General features: G+C 55.1%; 8 protein-coding genes across 8 annotated transcripts; 2 read left to right on the top strand and 6 right to left on the bottom strand.

The window, feature by feature from the left end:
• Positions 1-1,143: 1,143 nt before the first annotated feature.
• PG985_000530 (dihydroxy-acid dehydratase) lies at positions 1,144-3,357 on the bottom strand (the record flags this gene model as incomplete). The annotated part of the gene is made up of 6 exons (XM_066820299.1): positions 1,144-2,498; positions 2,559-2,684; positions 2,749-2,856; positions 2,926-2,933; positions 3,011-3,108; positions 3,211-3,357. 6 exons carry the CDS (start codon positions 3,355-3,357, stop codon positions 1,144-1,146), a joined length of 1,842 nt encoding a protein of 613 aa, XP_066691178.1.
• A 2,042-nt stretch (positions 3,358-5,399) lies between these two features.
• Positions 5,400-7,244, top strand: PG985_000529 (uncharacterized protein; the record flags this gene model as incomplete). The annotated part of the gene is made up of 3 exons (XM_066820298.1): positions 5,400-5,706; positions 5,763-6,365; positions 6,439-7,244. The coding sequence occupies 3 exons, from the start codon at positions 5,400-5,402 to the stop codon at positions 7,242-7,244; spliced, it is 1,716 nt and encodes a 571-aa protein (XP_066691177.1).
• Positions 7,245-7,913: 669 nt separating this feature from the next.
• Positions 7,914-9,575, bottom strand: PG985_000528 (uncharacterized protein; the record flags this gene model as incomplete). Its single annotated transcript, XM_066820297.1, has 1 exon — positions 7,914-9,575. The coding sequence occupies one exon, from the start codon at positions 9,573-9,575 to the stop codon at positions 7,914-7,916; it is 1,662 nt and encodes a 553-aa protein (XP_066691176.1).
• A 242-nt stretch (positions 9,576-9,817) lies between these two features.
• On the bottom strand, positions 9,818-10,933 carry PG985_000527 (uncharacterized protein; the record flags this gene model as incomplete). Its single annotated transcript, XM_066820296.1, has 1 exon — positions 9,818-10,933. The coding sequence occupies one exon, from the start codon at positions 10,931-10,933 to the stop codon at positions 9,818-9,820; it is 1,116 nt and encodes a 371-aa protein (XP_066691175.1).
• A 1,011-nt stretch (positions 10,934-11,944) lies between these two features.
• Positions 11,945-13,354, bottom strand: PG985_000526 (integral membrane protein PTH11; the record flags this gene model as incomplete). Its single annotated transcript, XM_066820295.1, has 4 exons — positions 11,945-12,368; positions 12,434-12,975; positions 13,036-13,055; positions 13,147-13,354. 4 exons carry the CDS (start codon positions 13,352-13,354, stop codon positions 11,945-11,947), a joined length of 1,194 nt encoding a protein of 397 aa, XP_066691174.1.
• A 1,775-nt stretch (positions 13,355-15,129) lies between these two features.
• On the top strand, positions 15,130-16,466 carry PG985_000525 (Oxophytodienoate reductase; the record flags this gene model as incomplete). The annotated part of the gene is made up of 2 exons (XM_066820294.1): positions 15,130-15,387; positions 15,483-16,466. 2 exons carry the CDS (start codon positions 15,130-15,132, stop codon positions 16,464-16,466), a joined length of 1,242 nt encoding a protein of 413 aa, XP_066691173.1.
• A 466-nt stretch (positions 16,467-16,932) lies between these two features.
• On the bottom strand, positions 16,933-17,930 carry PG985_000524 (uncharacterized protein; the record flags this gene model as incomplete). The annotated part of the gene is made up of 3 exons (XM_066820293.1): positions 16,933-17,350; positions 17,419-17,586; positions 17,668-17,930. The coding sequence occupies 3 exons, from the start codon at positions 17,928-17,930 to the stop codon at positions 16,933-16,935; spliced, it is 849 nt and encodes a 282-aa protein (XP_066691172.1).
• A 4,011-nt stretch (positions 17,931-21,941) lies between these two features.
• On the bottom strand, positions 21,942-22,981 carry PG985_000523 (uncharacterized protein; the record flags this gene model as incomplete). The annotated part of the gene is made up of 2 exons (XM_066820292.1): positions 21,942-22,772; positions 22,838-22,981. The coding sequence occupies 2 exons, from the start codon at positions 22,979-22,981 to the stop codon at positions 21,942-21,944; spliced, it is 975 nt and encodes a 324-aa protein (XP_066691171.1).
• Between the last annotated feature and the right edge of the window lie 35 nt (positions 22,982-23,016).

Below are 23,016 nucleotides of genomic sequence, written 5' to 3'. Positions count from 1 at the left end.
CGAAGAATCAGGGCAGCAGATCGAGGGCCTCTCCGCCCGTCCTTTGGTTGCCATGGGAAAAAGGAGTGGCTCTGCATGCTTTGCGCTCCATGCTTTGGCTGGACGATGAGCTAGTACCAGATCGGGTAGATAGTGGATACATCAAGAAAAGAAGGACCAGGGGTCTTTGACTGAATCTAGACCAAAATGGACTAGCCCATATTCCCAGACTTTCCTAGTGTCCGTGCCAGTCTGCTCGAGTCTGGCTCGTGTTCAGAACCGCAGGGATCATGAGGAAATCACCTAATCCCCGAGAAGATCTCTCTGTTCCCCTCATTGTTTAATGCTGGACTTTAACTTGGTGATATTTAATTGCTGTTTTAACTGTCATGTTGACCCTGTACTACCAGATAGCTGCCTTCTTTTCTTGGTATGAGAGAAAGGCCGCAACTTCTCAATGCGACCCTAATACTTGGCTCAGCTGTCACTTGATTGTTCGAACTCCACTCGCTGACCATATTAAATGGCAATGGTGTTACTTCCCGATCGTAGTGTAGTGGGTCGCTCAGCTGCTACTTCTTCTTATACGAATTTCTCTCTACCTTAGGTATGTAATTTGGTCGGCAGATGATTCAAGCCAGCAAGCAATAGTGCCTTCTTCTTCTTTGCCTTTCTGCAGCCGCGCCCGCATCGTAATCGCTTAACAAAAGCTCGCCCGCCAGTGTTCGATTCAGGTCGTTGAGGCAGGTGGGGTTGATTAAATACCTAATTCATACCATCGTCTCTACTCGGTATGCAACACGGGCGTTTGAATACTCAGACATGAGACGTACCAAACCTGTCTTGTCCTCGTCGTATAGAAACCGGATAATCTTGTATGCTTCAGATTCATCCGATAAATATCACCATTGTGAGAGAGCGTTTAACCTCCACCTGATCACCACTTCCAAAACTTTCACCCATCATCCCATCCACTAGGCCATCTCCATACGAGATGACTACGGGTTCACCACGTTTTCTGGACGACATTCACCTAATGTCTCTGGCAAGCAGTCAGAGTTTCCGCTGATCAGTATCACCTTTCGGAATACTCGTGTCATTGAACATGAGCGCGCGCGCTTCCACTCGCCACGTGTTGCTACTACTGGTCTTTTCCGCGACTCATTACTTCGGAACTGCGACATCATCTTCCCACTGATCCGTAACAGCCCCATGGCTGGCATCGCCGACTAGTCTCGCATACTTGGCCAGAGCCCCTCTTCGCACATGCGGAGCCGGCGCCTTCCACGCGCGTCTTCTCTCGGCGAGCTGCTCATCACTGACATCCACGATGTCAATCCGATTCCTGATCGCATCAATCGTGATGGTGTCTCCATCCTGCACCAAAGCAATGGGCCCACCACGTGCCGCTTCCGGAGTGACATGACCGACTATGAAACCATGGGATGCACCGCTGTAACGGCCATCCGTCACCAGCGCGAGATTCTTTAGCCCGGCGCCCATGATGGCCGCTGATGCCGTTAACTGTTCCGGCATACCTGGCCCGCCACGAGGCCCTTCGTACCGCACAATCAGTACCAAGCTTTCATCGCGAGGAATCTGCCCACGAGACAAGGCCTCGTTGAGCTCGTGCTCCTTGTTGAAGACTCGCGCCTTGCCTGTGAAAGTGAGGCCCTCCTTGCCCGTAATCTTGGCCACGGCACCACTTGGTGCCATGTTGCCACGGAGAATCCGGAGATGGCCTGACTCCTTGATCGGATCACTCAGGGGCCTGATGATCTTCTGGTCAGGGGCCAAGCTCGGCCAATCCGCCACATTCTCGCCCAATGTGCGGCCCGTGACGGTTGGAATGTTCCCGTTCACAAGGCCGGCAGCAATAAGCATCTTCAATACGGATGGGGTGCCTCCGATCTTGTAGAGGTCTTCCATGTAGTATTTCCCACTGGGAGCAAGGTCTGCGAGGAACGGCGTCTTGTCGCTGACCCGCTGGATGTCGTCCAGTGTCAGTGGGACTTCGGCTGTGTTGGCAATGGCCAGGAAATGCAAGGCGCCGTTGGTAGACCCGCCGAGAATCATGGTGACAACCAGTGCATTCTCGAAGGACTCCTTCGTGATCAGATCACGCGGGCGGATGTCTTTGGCCATGGTGGTTTTGATCACCTCGGCTGCGCGCTCGCATTCGCGTGCTTTTTCGGGTGACATTGCCGGGTAGGACGACGAGCCCGGCAGTGTAAGTCCCATGGCTTCAATGGCCGTAGCCATGGTATTGGCCGTGTACATTCCGCCACACGCGCCTGCGCCGGGACAGGCATGTCGCTCGATATCGGTCATGACGTCGCTCGGGGTACGGCCTGCAGATCCTGGGTTCGACTTCGCTTCCAGACGCCCATATGCATAGGCACCCGTCGCCTCATAGCAGGTCGACACATTGATCTCTGTCTCTAGTAGGTTGGAGTGTCCCTTGCGGATCGTACCGCCGTAAATCATGATGAAGGGCCTATTGTGGCGAGCGGCAGCCACTTTGCAATACCTTTCAGTAACTGCAACCGGGTCGTTCGGGGGAACGGATCAGCACTTACTCACAACACCAGGCATGTTCTTGTCGCAACCCGGGATCGATATGTTGGCATCATGACGTTGAGCGCATGTCACAGTTTCAATGCTGTCTGCTATCAGGTCTCGTGATTGGAGCGAGAACCTCATACCTGTCAAGATCAACCACATATTAGGGCATCTGGTTTAACTGATCAGCAACGTGGGCCGACTTACCTTCCCCTCCCATTGTGATGGCGTCTGATACACCGACAGCGTTGTATTGCCATGCCAGCATCTTCTGGTTCTCGAGCGCCTTCTTGACGATTTTGCCGAATTCCAAGACTACGAAGGCAGAGTCAGCCAGACGCATTTTCTCACCCTGTATCAGTCAGATATCCGTCCAATACTCACGATGAGTGCTAGAAGAGGGCACCATTGTTAATCGTGTCTGCCAAACCCGGGGGGACTCTGTGAGTCTGGTCATGTTAGGTCTTACTTGCAGGGTTTGCCCTCCCACCAGATGGTGGCCACACCCACATGGGGTGCGTTCTTCATCATCTCCTCGTTGGCCACACCGGCTCCGTAGAGCATCGCCTAGAACAGGGAGAAAATGAAGCATCAGCATCCGCCGTCGTTCTCAGCAGCGCCTCTTGGCTGGGATCGAGCAAGAGCCAAGACAAATCCGCATATACATACCTGCGCACCCGGAAAGTCATGTTCTCTCGTTATCACGTGTGACCAACGGTTCAACGGGCCACCGGGAGGCAGACAGTCGAATTGGATGTACTGGGGATCCGACTTGGGATCAGCCGCAGACGACGAAGGCTTGCTGTGAGAGTCCATGATTCTATTTTATCGATCAATGAGGTTGGCAGGTCTTGGACACCCTTGGCTCAAGATGTTAATACTGGTTTTGTACTGCTCTACAGAACGATGCCGTCGAGTAACACCCCCAACGCCCCAACGCAAAGTATCCAGGAGGACTGCGGGGTTGGCGTGTGGGGTGACAACAGATGGATACCTCACTTAATGGCCCGACGAGCGAGGCGGGGGTGGGGGGTTGCCGCGGGGCCGTGGACTAGTAGTATGGCGTAAGTGTCCAATAATCTTCTACGCATTTCATATCGTGGACAGGTTCGAGCTATTCGGTAGTTCCTAGCACATCTGGATAGGCCAGACTTGGGGGTAGGATTGTTCGCACGAGTCATGTACCTCCGCAGCTGCCGGATTGGAGAGCCGAGCAACCCCGAACTAACAACTCCACCGTCTCCGGGGGATGCGTCTAACTCCGGTGTTGCATCTTGGCAGGGTGAGCAGCCACAATGTCATTATCTCAAGAGACCCCGCTGTCGTGAAGCCATTGCGAGTATACTACGGCACAAGACCTGTGAAAGGCACATTGCAGCCAGAACATCCAACGCGAGCGAACTTGAACATCAAGCAGATGCACACATGCTCGCAGCGACCCGTATGTAAGTGACAGAGACCCTGAAAGCAGGGTACCGGAACGGCTCGAGGATGGGCTACCAAGCCCACAGTTTTCAAGGCCGTCTATAGTTTGCCACCGAGATCGTCGATAAAATCTCTTGTGACGTCTCGGTACAACATGATGATATGCACATGGAATGTCAGAACAAGCCTTGGAGTGCCGTGTATTCCGAGGAATTGAACCGGGCGTCACCATCTGCTCGCGGCACCGGGGTAAAAGATACCGTCACCACTCAAGTCTCCACCCGTCGGTTGATTAGGGGCCGTGGACCCTTAATTCATACATCAATTACATGATCATGGTGATGCAGGACAAGGGGCAACGGGTGTCCTTACTAAGTGGATCATGCGTGTATAAACACAATAATGGGTGGCCAACGCGTCTTGAAGGGGTCTTCGTCGTCAACAGCATCACCACTCAAAATGAGCGGCCAGGGTTAGTTGGTTGACAGAACTCTGGCGCGAGGCGCCTGGGGGCATGTGATGAGATATACCAGTAAGAAACTGAGGCGTATCGTGGCTCCATTCGACCCGGGACGAAGTATGCGGAGGCGCTGTCGCCAAAAATAACCATATTTTGGCTCCAATCCTGAAGGCTGATCACATGGTAGAATCCTCGCACCCCGTTCGCCTCGACAGAAGTCAAAAAGACGATGCGGTTTAAAGTTGCATCCAACGAACTCCTCGATTAGTCTCCTCGGTGACCGCGCTACCCTGGGCTGCAAATCCTCCGTCCTGTTCAACCGCTGGCAATCCAACAGCCTTTCCTTTTCTGCCTTTTCGAAATCGCCGGGATGCGCTCTCGACCTGAATCTCAGAATGGACTCTTCCACGATGTCCATGACCCTGACTACGTGTGGCGAGCTCCGGGAACTAGCATGTTCCAGACCATGGTGGCGTCCCGGTGCCTGTTCTTCCTTTCTCCTAACCTCACATCCCATCAGCGGCTGGCCTCCAGCAGGCCATTAGAGCCGCATCCAATATCTTCAATCCCTGGATGCAGGGATGTATACCACCGCGGAGATCGCATGTGCTCTGGTGCCGGCGAAAGGCTCCGAGAGACAAGTTATCTTCGACTCCTAGTGTGGTTATACCACAGGATTGCCACCTTTGAGGGGATCGTGACAAAGCACGGGTACTGAGGCCGAGTCGCCGATGCTACAACCTTGAAGTATGAGGCAAGGATGAATGAGGAACGGAAAGCATCTTGATCTCCCCCGTGTGAGGATTTGGGACTGGGAAGGGGACTGGAACATTGCCATCCCTACCACGCTGGTGGCTTCTATATATGCTGATATCCTGAACCACTCTTGGTGTTATTATTTTTCATCATCAATCACCCAACCCACATCAGTACAGCATTGAGATCTACACCAGACTCAGCTCGACACTTCAAGATGCGTTCCGTGGCTTCATCTCTCTTGCCAGTCTTGGCACTGATCAGGCCGTCGCTTTCGGCCCCTCAATCCGATGTCGCTCGGCTTTCCACCCGATCCGTCTGCAAAGGGAATACTGCCGGTACTCGCTCGCAATGGTGTGACTACAACATCGATACCGACTATACGATGGTAGCACCCGATACGGGAGTGACGCGGGAGTACTGGCTCGAGTTGACCGACCCTGAGCTTTCTCCCGATGGCCGCCAGCGATATACCCAGGTCATCAACGGGACGGTTCCTGGCCCGACTCTTTACGCTGACTGGGGTAAGTCAGGGCGAGGAAAACAGATGCACATTGGTCGTTCTAACATGACATTGCAGGCGACACCGTGGTGGTCCATCTCTCTAACAAGCTTGCCCACTCCACGAACGGCACAAGCGTTCACTTCCACGGTATCCGACAGAACTTCACAAACTCGCACGATGGCGTCGTCTCATTAACGCAATGCCCGACACCGCCGGGGTCTTCCTTTACCTACACTTGGAAGGCGGTGCAGTACGGAACGTCGTGGTACCATTCGCACTTTGCCTTGCAGGCCTTCGAGGGCGCTTTTGGCGGAATCGTGATCAACGGCCCGGCCACGGCCAATTACGACGAAGATTTGGGCACTATCTTCCTTAGCGACTGGAACAAGGAGACTGCCGCCTCGATGTGGCAAGCTTCACAGACCGGCTCTCAGCCGAATATGGACAGCGGCCTCATCAACGGTACCAACACGTACGGGCAGGACGGGGCGGCTGGCACGGTCGGCAAGAGGTTCACTACCAAGTTCGAAGCTGGCAAGTCGTACCGGATGCGCCTGATCAACGCGGCTATCGACACGCACTTCAAGTTCTCTATCGACAACCACGACATGCAGGTCATCGCCAATGACCTTGTGCCCATCAAGCCTTTCAACACTAGCGTTCTGAGCATTGCTATGGGTAAGCCGCTGCCTCATTCAATCCCGTGTTGACTCTTCACAAAGCATTGCATCGCTGACAAGGCACCGTCCAGGTCAACGCTACGACATTATCGTCCAAGCCAACCAGCAGAATGTTGCCAAGAGCTTCTGGATGCGGGCGAAGCCTCAGAGCACTTGCAGCAAGAACAGTAACCCCGACAACATCAAGGGCATCGTGTACTATGGCGATTCGACGGCGGTGCCGACCACAACGTCCTACAGCTACCCGGACAACTGTGACGACATGCCGGCCGCGAGCCTGGTGCCGCACCTGAGCAAGAAAGTGGGCAGCAGCACCTACAACGCCCTGCATAACGTGTCCATCAGCAAGAACGATCAGAAGCTGTGGCGGTGGTACCTCAACAGCACCTCGCTCAAGCTGGACTGGGCGAACCCGACGACGCTGCAGATCCAGAACGAGATGACCAACTTCGGCCAGTCCGAGGCCGTCTTCCAGCTCGAGCGCGCCAACGAGTGGGCCTACACCGTCATCGAGACCAACTTCCCCGTCGCGCACCCCATCCACCTGCACGGTCACGACTACTTCGTCCTGGCCCAGGGCAAGGGCCCCTACAATGACACGGTCAAGTACAACCTCAACAACCCGGTGCGCCGCGACACGGCCATGCTGCCCGCCGCCGGCTACCTCGTCCTGGCCTTCCAGACGGACAACCCGGGCGCCTGGCTGATGCACTGCCACATCGGCTGGCACGCCGAGCAGGGCTTCGCGCTGCAGTACATTGAGCGCCAGAACGAGATTCCCAGTGTCACCGACTCGGACGTTTTGAACAACAACTGCAACGCCTGGGCGTCTTACAACAGCGCCATTGGTGTTGCTCAGGATGATTCTGGCATTTAAAGAGTGGAGAACAGAGTATCATAGAATAGAAAGGGAATATGGCACATAGATGGATGTAGCAGAGGAGGTCGAGCATACTTGTAATCAGGAAGATGGGGAGGTGTGTTGGTCAAGTTGAGCTTTGTATGTTTTGATTTGTTTCAGTACAATATTTCCCTTTGTATAGCCAATAAATATAGACCGATGAATTTTCTTACTACCATATCTCCTGGAGTTCTTTCACTTGATTGCTCTGCTCATGAGGGTGTTGACATCGTTGCGACGTGTGCCTAAATTACCCCTGTCCAATATTTCGAGAAGATGCACCCAAGCCATTCCCGTTTTCCTTTGAGCCGTGTATCAAGTGCTTCGCTTGTGACCCCGGGGTATTGCGCGGGTGTTTCAGGATAAGATAAGGTTGGGTGATTTAGGTTATGGAGTCATCTCACAGCAAATGACTTCGACTTTCTGTGTATTTACCGGCGACTGTCTGTGGCTTCATTGATTCGTACAAGTGCTTGCATGCGTGGGGATTCCGGTAATCCGGCAGTGTTCCCTGGATGATTGCTTTTTCCGTTGTTAGGAGTAATCCAAATCCCGCCCTCCAACGACCACAGGTATCCGGCACCGGTAGGGCCGTGGAAGGGGAGATCGGTCTGTCAGCACCAACAGAGTTTGCCGAACTTTCAATCATTCCCTGCTGCTGCCACTTTCTTCCTCGGGGTCCGACAAGATATCCCTCTTGCCGTCCAAGCACGGCGACCAGCTCAGGACCCTGACCGCCTTCACCGGCATGGGAATCAGGCGGTCCAGCTCGACGGCCCAGCCGATCGTGCAGTAGGTGAAGGAGATGCAGTCGTCCCAGACGGCCATGAAGGAAACGGGCCGGCTCAGCCCCAGCCCGGGGCTCGAGGCGACGGCAAACCCGTTGGACGACTCCGAGAGGAAAGCAGGCAGGTGCGCCCCGGGCTCCGTCGGCACCGTCAAGATGTAGATGCGGCCGTCGACCTCGAAGCAGATCCGGCCGTTCCGGATCGAGAGCCACCCGCCCATGTCGAACCGGTCACTGTCGCCCTCCGACACGGTCTCGATGATGGCGGTACAATTCGACGCCGCCGCCGATGACTCCGGGCCCTCCGCGAGCAGGGCAGGCCAGTCCGAGCACAGGAAGATGCGGCCGGCGCGCGACACGCCGACCATGAAGCTGCCCGAGAGCATGCCGGCGCCCCACTCGTCCTGCTCGAGCGGGACCTCCGAGACGTGCAGGTCGTCGTGGTTGGGGTGCCGCCCTTTCTCGGGCCGCAGGGGCACGAAGTGGCTCCCGCCGCTGGGCAGGGGGATGACGCGGTTGGACCCGCGCGCCTGGCTCTCGAGCACCGCCACGCTCTCGAGCACGAAGCTCTCGGCGTCGTCCTCGTCGTCGTGGTAGAGGGGCTGCTTGATGTGGAAGACGTTGGCGCACGCCGCCGGCTGCAGGCGGCCGAGCGGCTCCCCCGTCTTCTTGTCGTGGAAGTGGTAGCCCTTGCGGGCCATCGAGTAGACGACGGCGCCCTCGCCCTGGTCGAGGTGGCCCACGGCGCCCGTCTCGATGTCGATGTGCGTCCGCAGCCGCGGCGCCAGCTTCTTGCCGTCCTCGCTGGGGTTCATGTCGTACACGAACCCCTCGCCGTCGGACGAGACGACGCACAGCGTGTCGTACGACAGCTGGTACCCCCTCGTCTCGCACTCGTGGTGCAGCACCGAGACCCGCCGGAAGACGCCGCGCTGCGCCCCCTCGGCGGCGTCGTCTTCGTCGGGGTCGACGGCCTGCCAGACCTCGATGGAGTTACCGAAGCGGTCCCATGCCGCGACCCCCCTTTCCATGTCGTACTCGAGGTGGGCGAAGGGCCGGACGTCGCGCCGGGGCAGCTGCCAGAGCAGCTCGCCCGAGTCCATGTCGGTGACGTGGAGGCCGCCGCCCTCCGAGGTCGACACGATGAACCGTCGCTTGAAGTCCATGCGGAACCGCCAGACGGGGTCGCCGCCGACCTTGAAGGTGCGGCCCCGGATGGCGGGCTGATCCGACTGCCAGTTCCGCCGCACCTTGGCCTGGCGCTTGCAGAGGTCCCGCCACGAGTCCACGCCCTGGAAGTACTCGGTCAGGGACCGCTTGTCCTGCAGGAATCTCAGGTCTCTGCAGTCGTCGGGCCGGTCTACTTTAGTTGGGGAGGCGTAGATGACCTCCCGGTGGGCGTGCTGGATAAATTGGTGCCATGCTCTCGAGGCCTGGGTCAGGCGGCCGGTGGCGGGCACGTCAAGAAAATGCACGATTCGGACGACGACCTCGGGGGGTAGCTGTGCTAAGGGATCCATGCTAGGTTGTGGTGTGCTATGCCAGAAAGATCATTGCTGGGAATTTGCAGATTTGCCGGATGGTCCAGAAGCAGGGAGGTAGCAGCTACGTCACATGCAATTATGGGCCCAATTATGTCATAACTCGCCAGCATTCATCAGCCCTACAACCTGACCACGTCCATTTCATTTCTTCTGTCAATGGTCCCGTTGCTAATATCTAGTTTCTGTCTTCCCCTAGATACTGGTCCAATCGCTGTTCGTCAGTCCAGCTCATTGCAATAGTCCCCGCGTGGACGGAAAACCAGATAGGGCCCGTGGTGGTTCGCGTTGAACATATCCAGGATCTGGAACTCGTTGACATTCGCGAAACCCTTCTCAACCCCCTTGGTCCCTTGCCCAACTTCACCGAGGGGTCCTGGCGCCCGATTGAAGTCGAAGTACCAGAGCGTCTTCGCCATGGTCAAGCTGACCTCCAGGTACGCCATGGCGCGACCGGCGCAAGCGCGCGGCCCCGCAATGAAGGGCGCAAACGCTTGACGCTGCTTGTCACCAGAGCCGCCGTCCGAGTCGAGCCACCGGTCGGGGTTGAAAGTGAAGGCGTCGGGGAAATAGTCCTCGTTGTGGTGCAGCGCGTAGAGATTGACGCCGAATTGCGTGCCCGGCGGGATGACATGTCCGTCGATGACCAGCGGCGCCGTGTCGCGCTGCGGGTCGTCGGCCGACTGTTCCCGCCACAGCGTGGCCAGGGACGGCGGCGCCATGCGCAGCGACTCGTCGATGCAGGCTCGCAGATACTTGCAGGCAGCGAGCGTGGGGCCGCCGTGAATGTCCCGGCCCGAGGAGAACTGGCTCCGGATCTCCTGCGCCAGCTTCTCGTAGCACGCCGGGTACCGCGACAGGTAAAAGAAGAGGGCGCTCAGGGTCGTGGCCGGCGGTGTCCCGCCCGCCGTCATGAAGAAGATCGTCTCGGACCAGAGGATGCCGTCGTAGATGCCCCCCGGCTTGGTGTGCTCGGCCATGACGGCGTAGAGGTCGTGTTGGCCCCTGTCTCCCTCCGCAATTCGGGTGTTGACTATTTCCCTGATTATACGTCGGAACTCCTCGCCGTCCTTGGAAGGCAGAGACGTCAGAATGAAGTCCAGCGGCTGCAGAGCTGGAAGGTGCATGAAGGCGTTGACGCGCATCTTCGCCGCGGTCAAAAGCCGGATCATGACGCGGTTGGCCTCTTCGGTCTGGAGCCTTAGGTCGCACCCGAAAGCCAAGTGACCCACGGTGTCGAAGCCTAGCCGCTGGCAGCGCTCTGTCATGTTCTGCGGCTCGGACGATTGGCTGCCCTGTCGGAGCAGTCGCAGAAATACGCCAATTTGCTGGGTCATGGTGGGCTCGAATATCCTCATAGATCTATCGTTGATTGGCTGGCCCATGACCTGCCGCTTCTGACGATGCAGTTCTCGGTCAAAGGTGCTGAAGATACTTGGATTGCCGCCCAGTCGCGAAGCGACGTAAACATGAGACTTCGTGACCCTGGGATTCTGGTATATGTCTGCTTGACGTTAGGCAAGTGATATAGGGAAACTCCGAAGGCATGGATGGCCAATATCACCTTGGAAAGCAGTGACAGTGTTGAATAGGAGCCTATCCGGGTTGTATCGTATCACGGAACCTTTTGGGCACATTAGCTGCTTGCCTCCAGGTGCACTGCAGCGTGGAAGCTGCCTTTTTGGAAGCACTGACCGTATCTTTCATGATTAAGCCATATGTTTGTATGCGTTCGCCTGGCGAGCGCTTGGAAGCCAGCGTACGCATCCGTCGCTTTGGCTAGAAATGGCCCAGGGTATTTTGCTAGTGGGTGAAGAGTGACACGGTATATGACAACGAGGAGTACCTAAATACGATCACAGCTAGTCAGCAAAATGTACTGATATTCTGAGTACCCTAGAATTCTCACATAGGGTACTAGAATATAAGTAGCATACGCTACAAATGTCGAGATGAGGCTTCCCAAGCCCATGCTGACGAAGTGACAATGTGTTGTTCAGATGAAGCTGGCCGGGTGGAGAATGTTCTTGGTAAGTGTGGTAGGCGACTGGTGAGAGATATTAAGCCAGTCTTCTAGGCGGGAGATCGGGCCCCTCGGCTCCGAAATCGAAATACGCCGCATCCCTTGCTTCGGGTTGTGCATGTTTCTCCGGAACGTTGCACCAACATCGCGCAGAACTGCAGATCACTACCATGCTGGACTTGACCGTATTAAGGTTTTGTGCTCGAATCACTGGATAAATACATTTTTTGCATGAGCGAAGACGTCAAGCATTGACTGGGTCGCTTTCGTTATCTTTACGTATTATATCGATTTTCATTTTCTTGAAGTTGTACACCGTCTCATATCACCACGCCCGTGGCGGCAGCGGGATCTTGGGATGTTCTTGAATCCATGGGTGCTGGTCCTGGAATAAGACATCATCATCCGTGTTGGGAGTTTCATGAGTGAAGAACTCCTTGGTCTTGATGATGCCAACAAACTGCCCATTGGGCTTGACTCGGGCCGCCTCGCGGTCTGCCTGGGGCAGATCCTCCATACGACGATACAAGCTATCATCTGATCTCTGGCTCGCCAGGGATGAGCTGTCTGTGATGAGGTTCTTCTCTCTTTGAAAAACCTTGGACGCAGCTCCAAGGCAAAAGACCATGAGAAAGCATGTCCCTTCAGCAAGACCGCAAAGCTGCGCTGCGGTAGTGTGGTAACTCGTGTCGTTGTTGTATCTCATTCTAAAAATGGCGCAAACACGGCCAGCGGCGCATGCACATGCCCTGACTGGTTAGAATAACGTTTTGGTAAAGCCTCGGTAAGGATAGGAAAGGTTGGAGGTATTTACAATAGCCCCGCGGAGGATACAAGTGATACACAGAGTTTGTGGCCTTGCGTTGTGTGCGGTTTCCAGACGATCCTCTGCGGAAGAAGCAAAATGACCAGGTTGAAGAACAGATCGAACGAAGAAACAGTCTCTTCCATCTTCCTCCAGTCAAAACATCGACCTGTCTCCCAGGGACGCCAAAGCTTTTGTTGGGGGGCGCAAGCCAGCCATTTCGCAGTGATTTCAGCCACGAATAGCAGCCCGTTCGTGAAGAGGACGGCGTAGCATGCCCAAAAGAATAGATTGCGGCCAGACGGGACAAACTTGTGAGTCCATTCAACCAAGACCGCAGCCTTGACGAAAGCCATAGTCAAGCCATAGCAAGTGTCAAATGCGAGTTGTTTCTGGCAACAGTGAGCCTTGGGTGCAACAACTCTTGGTAGGTATAGTCCTACCTTGATCAATGACTCGAGGCCACGGAATCGAATATTCCAAAGGTGTACCCAAAGACCAGGGGTCTGTGATAACAGAACCACGTTGATAAAAGCGCCGAGGAAGGTTACCTGCAAAAAGTCTAAGTCTCAGCATCGGGATCGGCAGGTGTAGCGGAAACAAGCCCTTACATATCCAATAATTCCCAGGACTACGTGGGAGAGAGCACAGAAGAAAGAATGTTAGCTCAGGTTCTCAATGCATTGCAACTTAGATGCGGGTGGTGAGACTGATGAATGTACCATCTTCAATCCTGGTTTTTCTAGAGCAGAATAATCTTGAATAGGCCCGGAGCATCACTACAGCCGTTGCAATGGCCATACATAAGCCGGCAGCGACAAGGCCGAGTACATTGCGATTAGGGGGGTTATCGAGGTGGTAAACGCCATCGGGGGACGTCTCAGCCGGGCCATCGAGTATATGGGGCAGCCGTTCGGGCTGGATCGACATTTCGGGTCATGTACCACGTCACGTGGGCAAGACCGGTCCTGAAGGTCAATAAAATCGATCAGACGGGACAGCCAGCACTCGCACTACTTGGGAGGGCTCTTCCTTAATCTATATATAAACAGGTATGACAACAGCAGGCAGCCCAGTCAGGAACTGAGACCGCCATTGAGTTGGAAGGATTCCATTGCATACAGCTCATTGGGGAAGTCGAGCCATGGCGGTAAGCACAGGAAGGAGCCCTGGCCCCTCTGCCTGCACGTGGCATGCGGCCAGATCGAAGTTTCTACTGGTCATCTACTTCCCAAGTTCCCAAAATGGTGGAAGATCGGCGTAAGCAGCTGCCACTGCCTACGCTCACTGGCCTGCGGAAACACCGAGTTAGGTGGACACGAGTTGCACTGAAGGATTGCCTGAGATATGCATGTCAGCAATTCCAGCTCGTGGAAAGCCATGCTTACGGTGCAGTAGTGTAGTGGTAGGCGAGCAGGGCCAGCCTGGTGTATCTGCCGCTTACTTAATTTGCGTTTGATTAATTGGACAGTCAGACGTCCCTAAAAATAATTGCAAATGCAACCAGACTCCTAACTATGGCGCAAGTGGCAGGGGCAGAGGAGCTACATCAGCCAAGCTGACTTGTCAAAGACAAGAGCTGGTTGCCGTTGATAACTCTGCCCCACAGGATCCGGGCGTGCTTACCTCATACTGCGTTACTGTCCTCATTCCTACCTACCTGTTTCTGCACATTGATTTGCGTAGAAGTCTTGGTTATCGATTCGGGAAGGAACGATCAGAGTGCAACGAACCTAGCCTCCTTGACCCGGAAGTTGGAACTCCTACACCGATAGATATCCCATTCCGCATATTTTGTCTGCGTCACACAGACTGCGCTATGAAGCAAATAAGGTCTGATTTAGCCGCACATTCTCATCAAAATGCCTACAAGCTTTACTGCCTACGGGCAGACTATGCAGACACCGATCTAGTAGTGAGACTAAAGGTTAATATTGTGGGGCTGTATAGCAACGTTCTCAGTACCAAGACGTCGGAAACAAAGCAACCCAGCGATATCCCCTTGAATGCGAATGCGCTGCCCTTCACCAAAAATTCCGTACTGTACGGATCAAGGATAATTTTAGTGCAATCGGCGTTCCGGTTTTGAACGTCCGACGTCAGATACCGAGCTCTAATTGGATTAATTAGCTACGTACCGTTTCGCACGGGCTTGTCGATCATTGATCGAAAGTATTGTACGGAGGGCAGCGCATTCGCATTCAAGGGGATAATATATTCGACGAGAGCCACATTCCCCGTACTACCGTAGCCTGATACTCAAACACAGCACCCGTCTGGCGCATCAATGCAGCTTTATGCCGACACCATGTTCCGAGCTGTCCGCCCAAGATGGGTCTCCCGGATCCACACCCAGGTTAGGTTCTCCATTCTGAGGCTCAGAACAACCAACGATCTGCCGTCAAGCCCGCTTTTAAGGGGCCACCCAAGCTACCTACCGACAACCGACCCTTGGCAACATCCGTCACTTACTACGACGACCCTGTTTTATGCGATAAAGACTCTTCGCCATGTGGGTATAATAGGGGCAAGATGAGATCTCTTTGAGAGGGAATCGTGACCGGCTCAGCCGAAGCAGCTGCCGTTGTGTCGAGCGGAGCCCAGGCTATAATAACGGGGGATTTTTCTGGTCACATCTCCCAAACCACTGATCCCTTTTACATACATTTGTATACGAAATCGCCCAAATCCAGTCTACGGTCATTATGGGTTCTCTTGCCGATCCACGCGCCAGCTCGAAGCTCTTCGAGCCCATCAAAATCGCAAATGGAAAGATCACGCTAAAGCACCGTGTCATCCTCGCCCCTTTGACACGCAATCGAGGCACTCCGCTGAACAAGGACTCAACTCCGGAGAACCCTAACAGGATATGGCTTCCCAACGACCTTATGAAAGAGTACTATACTCAGCGAGCTACGGATGGCGGTCTGATGGTGACGGAGGGACTCCCACCTTCGCTCGAGGTATTACTCCTTTCAAGAAGCGGTTGATCCTCGCAATGGTGTCGAATCAGGGGGTCCAAGAACCAGGTAAACGCTAACCGTAGAATTTACTGTAGGGCAATGGCATGCCGGGCGTGCCCGGGATATTCCTCCCCGAGCAAGTCGAGGGTTGGAAAGCCATCGTTGACGCCGTCCACGCCAAGGGGGGCTATATCTACGCCCAGCTGTGGCACTCAGGACGCGCCAACATCCCGCAGATGACGGGCACGCCTATCCAGGCCCCGTCGGCCGTGCCTTGGGACGACCCCGAGGAGAAGTTCGCCTACCCGCCCCCGCACACCAGCACGCAGGTGAGGTACGCGGACCACCCGCCCGTGGAGATGACCTTGGAGAAGATCCAGCAGACGATCCAGGACTTCGTTGACAGCGCCAAGCGCGCCATGGCGGCCGGCTTCGACGGCGTCGAGCTGCACGGCGGCAACGGCTACCTCGCCGAGCAGTTCCTCAGCTCCAACAGCAACCGGCGCACCGACGCCTACGGCGGCTCGCCCGAGAAGCGCTGCACCTTCGCGCTGGAGCTGCTGCGCGCCCTTGCCGACGCCGTCGGCGGCGCCGGGAACCTCGCGGTGCGGCTCACCCCGTTCGGCCTCTTCAACCAGGCGCGCGGCGAGCAGCGCCTCGAGACCTTCGGGCACCTCTGCCGCGAGCTGAAGCGCACGCTGCCCGACCTGTCGTACGTCAGCTTCATCGAGCCCCGCTACGAGCAGATCTTCTCGGCCGGCGAGAAGGAGCGCTTCCTCGAGTCCTGGGGCATGGCCAAGACGGTGGACCTGTCCCTGTTCCGCGAGATCTTCGCCGGCACGCCCTTCTTCGCCGCCGGCGGGTTCGACGATACCAACTGCTGGGGCGCTGTTGGGGAGGGGAGCAACCAGTACGACGGCCTCCTCTTTGGTCGCTACTTCATCAGCAACCCCGACCTGCCGGAGAGGCTCCGCAACGGGTGGCCGTTGGCCAAGTACGATCGGAGCCGCTTCTACGGCCCGTTCGAGGACCCGGCTGTCGGGTACACGGACTATCCGAGATATACACCATCGAAATAGTCAAAACATAAAGACGGGCCGAGAATGAAGATAAATTAGAGCGTAGTAACGATACGGATAGACTTAGACGGTGCAGAATATACCTAAATCGAAGACTATAGAAATGGACCGAAAGTGACGACAGGTAATGTCCACTATATCCCGGATTTGATATTTTCTAGGGGTTATACTGTACGTGCCCCACTAGCGATGGCTATGAACGCAAAGCCCTTTGTACTCCGTGAAAGAGTGTAATATATTTCTTCATGTTCACTGTGAAGGCTTTTCCTGCGCAGAATCTGAACTTGTATACGTAACGATTGCGGCAAGCCGTAGCTACGAAATAGAGTACTTTCTACACCTAATATAAGAAATCTACCTCAACAAGCAACGAAGCAGTTTAGCTATCATTCTCAACATAGTCACCTGCCCAGCCTGCTTGTCTCTCCCGTAATACTTTGCAGAACCTCTTTCACAAAGCCGCCGCTCACTGAAACAGCTTCACCGAGTTGATCAGCCAGTACGCCTCGCTGAACGCCGCCGGGTTCCCGGCCACGTACTCCTCGCAGGTCGGCGCCACGCGCACGCAGTCGGCGCTGTTGCCCCACCACTCCTGGCCGACGCCGCTGCCGCAGAAGTCGATGTTGATGACGACGGACTGCGTGTGGAAGTTGCGGGCGACGTCGCACCCGCCGTGGCCGGTCTGGAAGTCGGCGAGGAGCCCCGCGCCGGCCCAGCTGTCGGGGTCCGGGTCGTCGGTCCGCGCGTCCGCCGGCACCTGGGCCTTCGGGAAGAACCACACCCGCGCCCGCTGCGGCGCCAGGTACAGGGCGTACACGCCGCCGCCGACGTCGTTGAAGGGCGTGCCGTAGGAGTTGAGGGGGCCTGTGGATCCGCAGCCGCGGCTGGATAGGGGGTGTGTTAGTTAGTCTCCTTTCCAGAGTCGGGAAATAGGGGAGGAATAAATACATACGCGTCTTCAATGTCCCATTTACAGTTGTTTCTCTCCTCCTTGGACCCAATGTTGGTGAACCGGCACTCGTTGCCCGTCCACAAAGTCACGGCGTTCCCGTCCTGGAACATGGCGCCCTCGAGGATATCGATCTCCCCGTACGGGTTTTCCTTGAAGTTGAAAGTCCAGCTGTTCGAAGCGGGTATCAGTTGTTAGCTATCGAATCCGCAGGTCTTGCCAAAACAGATAAACACGCAAGAGTTTGCTTACAATGCCGGCCAAGAGCCACAAGCGGAGCCGGGCATGTGTGCAATGTCTGCGATCAGCAGCCCGCTGTCGAACACTTCCTTGGCCTCCAGCCTGATGCTGGCGCGGCCCTTGTCTTTGGCGGCGGAGTAGACCGTCGTCGAGTCAGCCGCGAGCCTCACCTGGTTGCCCTGGACCTTGGCGAGACCCCGGGACTCGGCCTGGTCGCGCGGGAGGTAGTCGACGAAGCCGCCGGTGGGATCAGTGCCGTTTTCAAAGTCCGACATCTTAGAGTAGAGCGTTTCGTTAGTTCACGACTTGGCTGGAATAAGTATAGATCAGCGGCGCAAGGGCTGTGCTTAGGAAACCGCCGCTGATGAATACATGGCTACTTGCCTGTCTGAACTCGAACCCATCAAAGAAGTTTGAGCCGGCATAGGTTCGCTTGAGTGATAGTGCATCGGCCGAGGACAACGCGAGCATCAAGGTCGCCATCGACGCAATCCTAGTTGAGGGTGGCATGTTGTTAATTACCGTTGATTCTGCTATGGTGCTTTGAAGAGGCGTGATCTTCACTGCTTGCGGGGATACATCAACACTTTTTTTCCAACCCCATCATGCGTTCGAACCTCCCCTTATATATACTGGCAACTTGTCCCCCCATCTCTCAGGTTTAACCACCGGCCGCTTGTACAACAGACTGATCAGCCATCCTAAGACTGAAGGCTGAAGGCTTAGGGGGAGGATTCCCCTGCTTACCCACCATGGCGTCACTATTGCACGGATGGGTTCAAAGACATCATCCGCACGCTGTACTACACGATGGCGCCCATCAATATATATGGCCTCATTTGGAAAGAGGTCTATGGTGATGGAACTGGGGATCTAGGCTCATGCAGTCTTCGTATGTGACTGATGATTGGCGGCCGAGCCGAACCCTAGAAACGTCTCAATCTCACGTGAGGCTCATCTAAGAATCCACGTGAGTGACACATGTGGGTGAGGGTTCCGGGGGCTGTTGAGCAAACTGGGTTTGCCATTACCGCTCTTGGATGTGTCTTACCCCCTTTTCTGGTCGGTCGATTCTCCAAATAGGCAACAGTCATTCCCGGGAGCTCGGTCAGCCTAGTTCACGATTGGAAAGGAAGATCCAAACTTGACATTGACATATTCCTGACATGTTCTAGAAGTGGTAAAGTTAACATTGGCGAGAGTTCATTATGGAATCTTCCGCATGGAGTCTCTTTAAAAATCGCCATGCTCGATGGATATTGCCCGACTGGTTCCTCTTCCATGTGAGAGGGCAAATCACAATACGTAATGGCATTCTACCTTTGAAACTTGGTACATTGTATACACGGTGTTGTCGAGCCCCTGCTATAAAACAACTCCGCAGTGACACCGCTGACAGTGTTGCAACAACCCCTATCGAAATATATGCGGCTAAACTTCACCACAGCCAGCAGTATCAGATGGAAACCACAATCTCTTTTATATGTGTCTAAGACAAATGTTTACTGTGTCATACTTACCCGATCAACCGAATCTGACGTGATCGGGGCGTAGCTGGACACGACCTGTTGTACACTCCCATATTACAGTGAATCACTGTGACCGTAAGAAATACACGATGCTCAAAGAGCGCCAAACGGATGCACACTTCTTCCAGCTGGTCTGTCGAGGACAGTCAGAGCCAGTATCATTGCATCTCCGGGGCCGTCCAAAAGCAATAAATATGAATATGGCCGTTGATGACCGTCGAGTGAGACCGGACACCAATCTTAGGTCATATGTCCCGATGCGGAATTCAGGCGATTCCTGACTGTAATCCCACCACTGCAATTGGCAAATAAATATTCCGTTTCCATGGCGAGCGTGCGACGTTCGTCTGCCTCGAGAGGCTTACAATCTTGTCTATGAATGACCGGAGAAGCCGTGATGAGACAGCCGCTCAGGCAGCTTGAGGGCCTCACCTCACCTTGGGCAAGTCCAATGCTGGCATTGCATATCACAAACTCACGGAATGAGATCGGATATGCCTGCTCACAAGGACCGCGGCTCGTAGTATCTCACGATCTCTTGGATGGCGGAATGGATAAAAAGTATCATCCAGCAACAGCAGGCTATGTTCTCCTAAAGTCAACATGATCGTACATAGTAAATCTATCTCCATTGCCATGCTTCGTTTTCCCTAGTCTTATATGAGTATCTCGTGTGTAGAACCCACCCCCCCTGATACCAAGTATGTGATGATCAAAGCTCCCCGGGGACAGTATGCTACTTGCCTTCCGGCCGATAGCATTCATCATTTCACAACCAGAGACAGGGATGAGCAAGCTACAACCCCTTGGAGGAGCTCAGCTCTTGGTGCGGCGACGACACAAGGCGAGGCCATGCGAAAAACCAAGCCGCCGGACATCGTCGACGGTTTGAGCAACTGGATCCCCAAAAGACGATGGCCGAAAGCATGAACCTACATGATCCCGGCATATGGAGCGAGCGTCAATCGAACACGCGAAAATAGAACCCGAGATCATAGGACCATCGGGAGATAAGGATCGACTCTGTCAACTCCTCCCACGCTTCGAGCCGCATGGCGGAGACTTCATCAAAGGCAGATTTTCCGTCTTCGTATCCCGCCCGACTCGATCCAGGAATATTTTCACTCCCGAGCTGACAGGTAGGCTAGAAGATATATGGAAGCCACTAGGTTGGGAAGAAGCTCAGTTGTCTTTGCCATGCTAGCAAAAAAGAACCGCGCTCCAACGCGACCGGAAGGAAAGAGAGGTCCACCAATAAGAAAGCTCGGTACTACCGAATGGAGAGAAATGGGTCGGGACTCGTCGCTCGGTACGCTTTCCGCGCTCCACCTTTTCCAGGTACCAGACGATTACCTTAAGTACATCCTGCAGGTACTCGAGACGCCTTGGCCAACTGCACGAAAGCAAGGAACATCAAGAAGCCTCAATTTCGCCTTGTCTCCTCCCCGGTGATGAGGGAGGGGCGGGGGTCGCCATTTGTCAAGTCAATATTTCGAAACGAGGAGACGACGTTATTTTTTCCGCCTTCCTGCCCACACTGCCTGTCTGTCACTGTCCGTCCGTCCGGATAAACGGCCCTCCACTCCTACGCTGCGCGCACAGACGACAGGGGGAGGTTTTTGGCACCACTCACTTGTCACTACCCCGTTTCCACCAGGGAGGCCTGGAAATCCTGGCAAGCCAGCCAGCCCCCGGCTAGGGTAAGACGAACAAGAAGAACAAGAACAAGAAGAAGCATTCTGCAAATCAAATACGTTGAAACAAATATGAATGGAACGACATAACAAGCTTTCCTCTTCAAGGCTGTATCGTTTGGGAGTGGTTCTTGGCCATGTCATCACGCCATTTCCATTTCAGTGGCGCTAGATGGACCATGGTGTTTGGGATAAAGCGGTTTCTGATGAAACCCCCACCAAGGGGGACGGGGACTCACCATCATGATGACAAAGCAGCCAATGCCTCTCTTCTCTTCCTGAGGAGCAGCGAGGGGGAAGAGAGGCGGATCACGAAAGGCAAAGAGAAAGTGTTGTGTAAACCAATTGCTCAGGAGCGAAGCGGTGGCATGCTTGCTCTCTGGGGCCTTTATTCTTGTTGCTATCGTACATGTGCTGGAGTCCTCAACGCTCCCCCCGGCCTCCCCCTTCGCAGTGCTTTCCTCAGCCACTCAAGACCATATAAGACTAATGTTTACTCTTATCGTTAATCATATGGGGGAAATAGCGCGCCAGTGCCAAGGCAACAAGATCCTCGGAAATAATTGAAAAGAAGAATCCACCAAGCCAGTAGCCCTTTTTTTGGTATTGGTCTGAACCGACCAGCCCGTGTGTTTGGCTACTCCAGACTCTCTTTGCTCCAGAGCCTCTCTATGAAATGCCCAATGCAAGGGGCGAACCGAAGCGAAAACAATGTAAATTCAATGTATCCCAAAAGCAAATAACGACATCTCAAGAAGCATCGAGATGTATTGAAGAAGCGAAGCGAGCCATTGATGTGCCGACGCCCACTTTCCGGCAGCCGGAGAAGTGCGGCGGTCGGAGACGCCGACTGAAGGAGCATGCGTCGAAAGAGACAGCAGCCAGGCATCACGCCGGCTGCCGGACTGGCAAAGATGCAGGCAAAGTTCCGACAGGAGTTTGAGCACTCGAGTCAATGCTGGGCCCGTAGCGCGATATGAACCCCTAAACAGCTGTCGCGTCTTTGATAAGAAGTGCAGAGTGGTTTGAATTTCAAGGATTGAGCTGACGAGCGCAGAGCTGCTCAAGCGACCACGACACCCACACTGCGCTCTTCCTCTAACCTGCGGACCATCTCGCGCTCTCCGGGGCTCCGGGGGTTGGCATCGATACCAAGGATGGCGCTGATTCGGGTCTTGTCGTGCTTGCCGTAGCCGATATCCCGATCGTTGGGACTCGTAGTGGGTGTGATCGGCGTGTGGGTCGGGCCATTGGCCATGCTGGACTTCCAGGCCTGCTCCAGCAGAGCAGGGCTGACTCCGGTTCCGTAGTCGTTAGCAACAGCACCCCAGAAGGAGTTACGATGCGCTGCGTAGATGGAGTGAAGTCTGGGCAGGTCGACGTGTGTAGGAGGCTGGGGCATAGAGCAGTCCAGGCGCAGAGCTGGGGCGTGGCTGACGGGTGTCTGCTGCTGGGGGAACGGCGACGGCGCCAGAGTGCGGCTCGTCTCGGCAGTAGGCGTCGGGTAGCCAAGTTGCGACATACTGGCCGCTGACATGCCCATGGCGACCGGCTTGGGAAGGATGGCTGGCAGCCGGGGCGAGGCATCAGTGCTGTTGGTCATGATGCTGGGCAGATGGATCTGGCTGGGGGAATGCGAGCCGTAGCTGCCAGAGCTCTCAGGAGGCGACGTGGACCGCGAAACTCCCTCCCGGATCGGCGTCGGCATGGAAGCCGGAAGAATCGGGGAGTGTCCGGAGGACGTGGAAGACATGGAGGTAGTGCGCTTGCGGCGGTTGCTACCATGGCTAAGCTGGTGGTAGTGCAAGCGGCAGGCCAGCTCGGTCTTCTTGAGATGAGCGGCAATGTGCTTGTAGGGCATCTTTTGAAGACGAGTTTGCAGCAGATAGACCTCCTATTCAGGCAAAAAGCAGGTTAGCAAATCTGGCGCAGGGTTCCCTTTCCCAGTTGTTGGCTCACCTCATCCTCGCTCCATGCTCTGCCTCCTCCAGTTGACGCGAGCTTGCGGTTCTTGGTGATGCCGTAATCATGACGGTCAAGAGCATCGCTCGTGGGGTGGTAAGCCATGTTGGTGTGGGCGTTGAGCTGCATCGGGGGCGACATTTTGCCGAGCAGTCGTATTTGTGATCGTGAAAGGT

The sequence above is a fragment of the Apiospora marii genome (genome assembly GCF_038362585.1).
Source record: "Apiospora marii strain CBS 49790 chromosome Unknown utg000001l_segment0_segment0, whole genome shotgun sequence".
NCBI lineage: Eukaryota > Fungi > Ascomycota > Sordariomycetes > Amphisphaeriales > Apiosporaceae > Apiospora > Apiospora marii.
Note: the sequence above shows the minus strand (reverse complement) of the source record. Positions and strands in the feature narration are given on the sequence as shown.